Here is a 3,033-nt window from a genome sequence, read left to right on the forward strand (position 1 = left end):
TGTAATCCTAGATATGACTGGCAAAAATCTATCCATATAGAATTGAAGCCAATAATCGGGGTCATGATAAAACTAAAATATTTTAATGAATTATTTTCGGATTGGGTCGAAATTGAGAAAATTTTCATTTATTTAGAAGTTAAAAGGACTAAATTGGATTTTTCATTTTTAAGGTGGGCTAAGACTATAATTGCACCCTTTAAACCCATGGGTCAGAAGTGGAAGCCCAAGTGCCCAACAGTCTTTATTAGCCATCTATGCAGGAGATTGAAGGCTGTTTGCTTTTATTTTTGGTGTCAACTTGTTTCTATCATAAAAATTAATCTAATAAAATAGAATAAAACAATAAGAGTGATATATTCTGATTACTAATTCAATTGTACTTCATAACAATTATATTTGATTCTTCCAACATGTTGTAACAAGTGGTTAGGATTTAGGAATTTGAGTTTGTAAGGCCAAAGTTTGAATCCTACCATCGTCACCCTTAGTGCGCAATCTGTAAAATTTTTATATAAATCCTAATTGGGTCTTAGATATGCCCTAGCCCTGGACTGGGGAGTCATCCCTGACCTAAATTTTACGTGACATATTTTTAGGATTGTTAGATGAGAGAAATCAAAGGTTAAGATTAACAATAGAAAATGAGAATATATTCACTGGAGAGAAAAAAACAATGAGTTAATTTTAGTCTTTGATTTCTCCTCATCTAATGGTCATAAAAAAGTTTTACACATGATGTAAATAGATCATAACTCATATATATATATATATATATATAGGATTTTTAGATGAGAGAAATCAAAAGTTAAGATTAACAATAGGAAATGATAATATATTCACTGGAAAAAAACAATGAGTTAATTTTAATATTTGATTTCCCCTCATCTAATGATCATACAAAAGAGTTTTACGATGTAAATAGATATATATATATATAATTTAGATCGTTTCTGCTTTACAATAAGAGTGATATATTTTGATTACTAATTCAATTGTACTTCATAACAATTATATTTGATTCTTCCAACACGTTGGAACAAGTGGTTAGAATTCAGGAATTTGATTTTGTAAGGCCAAAGTTCGAATCCTATCATCTTCACTCTTGGTGTCCAATCTGTAAAATTCTTATGTAAATCCCAATTGAGTCTTAGATATGCCTTAGCCTTGGACTGGGGGAGTCACCCCTGACCTAAACTTTATGTGACATATTTTTAGGATTGTTTGATAAGATAAATCAAAGGCTAAGATTAACAATAGTAAATGAGAAGATATTAACTGGGGGAAAAAATAATGAGTTAATTTTAGTTTTTGATTTATCCTCATCTAATGGTATATATATATAATTTTGATCGTTTCTGCTTTATACATTACACTTAAAAAAATGTTTAAGTGACGGACATGAACGTATACTAAATTGTGATCATTAAATTCTATGTTATTTCTTTAATCTTAAAAATATATTTTCATTTTTAAATTGAATTGATATTCTATCAACCCGTGATACTATCTCAATTAAAAAATAAAAAACAAGAGATAAATTTCATTGAAAAATATTATAACATCTGTATTCCATTCATATTTAAATATAAGCATAAACCTTTCGTAATAAATAATTTACTAGTGGAGTTGTTATATATACATCTTACCACAAAATATAGTACTTTGTTATTTGAAAGACAAAGCTGCTTGCCCTTTCCATAACATCAAATTTCATGTTTATCTACTCAATCCAGGCCCTTCAAACCCCTCTTTTTCCCTATCACGTGGATATGTTTCGATAAAAATCTGAATTTTTATTCGATCTAGGATTTAAATCTTAACATTTATAATATATACTATTAATACTAATGTAGGTATGGTAACCCATTTCCTGATGTGCTTAGAATACTTATATGGCAAGTACGGTAATTGAAATCAGAATCTGATTTAATTTACAAGTTGTGCCACTCTTGCTATTAGCTATATTGTCCATCTCCTCCTTTCATGTGTTTTCATGGAAGTCGAGTGATCGAAACAAGGCTGCGGGGTTCGCTTGCAGCACCGAGAATGTTCTCAGTCGATAATTTCTGTCGTCGTCGCCGGTTTTCGATCGGAAGCCGTCGATGATACCTCCTGAATTCATGGTGTTCTTGGTTTTGATCATGAGGGCCGCCACCATCGAGCTTTTCGCGGTCACGTTGGTGTCGTCGATCCTCAAAGCTTTCGGATTCGAAGCTCCGTTCTCCGGTTCAATGCTGTCTTCTTCGTCCCTGGAATGTTTCCCCAGGGCAGGCGAGTAGAAGGTTGCCGGAAAGCCGGGACGGTAAAGAGCCGCTGGCGGAGGCAAATGAGAAGAATTACCAAACGTGAGAACAGCACTGGCTTGAGCTCCAAGGATAGCTTCAGATATCGTAACATGATGATGGTAATGCAAAGCGGCGGCGGCGGCGGAGGAAGACGAGCTTTTAGTTTTACGACGGCCGGCGCCGACCGGAACGTTCCGCATGGCTCCGCCGGCGGTCCAGTATCTCTGACAGTTTTTGCAGAAATGACGGGGCTGGTTCACGTTGTAATTGTTGTAGTAACAAAACTTGGTTTCCTTACTATTACATCGTGGGCAAGGAAGTATCTTGTCGGGCTTCTTTAACGTCTTCTCTTCGTTCTTCGAGCTTTCTGGCGACGAATGTTTCCTTTCGGACAAAGGGATCCCGCCATTGTCGCCTTCTTCAGGCTTCTCCTAAAAACCAGAACTTCAAACACTTGAATTTCAAGCATAATTCTCGGTTATATTCACTGGGCTCTCATGCTTAAACTATTTCAAACGTCATCAATGGTGGATTCATTGAAACTTAACCCTTGTGAAATTAGATCAAAACAAAGCAAGGACAACTTACTTGAAGATCAAGAAACATAAACTAATGTTTTTTTTGCTCAATTGCGTGGAAGCAATCGACGCCAACCTGAAATGATTGTTTGAAACTGCAAGAAAATAATATTTCTCACAGAAAACTCAAAGCAATCAACCCAAGCAAGTAGGGAAAAAATATTCTT

The 3,033-nt window shown here is 34.9% G+C and overlaps 1 protein-coding gene across 1 annotated transcript; it reads right to left on the reverse strand.

Annotated features, from left to right (window-relative positions):
* Positions 1-1,953: 1,953 nt before the first annotated feature.
* Positions 1,954-3,033, reverse strand: LOC120181194 (cyclic dof factor 1-like). Its single transcript, XM_039186375.1, has 2 exons — positions 2,877-3,033; positions 1,954-2,719 (listed from the first exon to the last, which is right to left on the reverse strand). Exons 1-2 carry the CDS (start codon positions 2,892-2,894, stop codon positions 1,985-1,987), a joined length of 753 nt encoding a protein of 250 aa, XP_039042306.1. The 5' UTR covers positions 2,895-3,033; the 3' UTR covers positions 1,954-1,984.

The sequence above is a fragment of the Hibiscus syriacus genome, unplaced genomic scaffold, assembly GCF_006381635.1.
Source record: "Hibiscus syriacus cultivar Baekdansim isolate YM2019G1 unplaced genomic scaffold, ASM638163v2 tig00112517_pilon, whole genome shotgun sequence".
In the NCBI taxonomy this organism is placed as follows: domain Eukaryota; kingdom Viridiplantae; phylum Streptophyta; class Magnoliopsida; order Malvales; family Malvaceae; genus Hibiscus; species Hibiscus syriacus.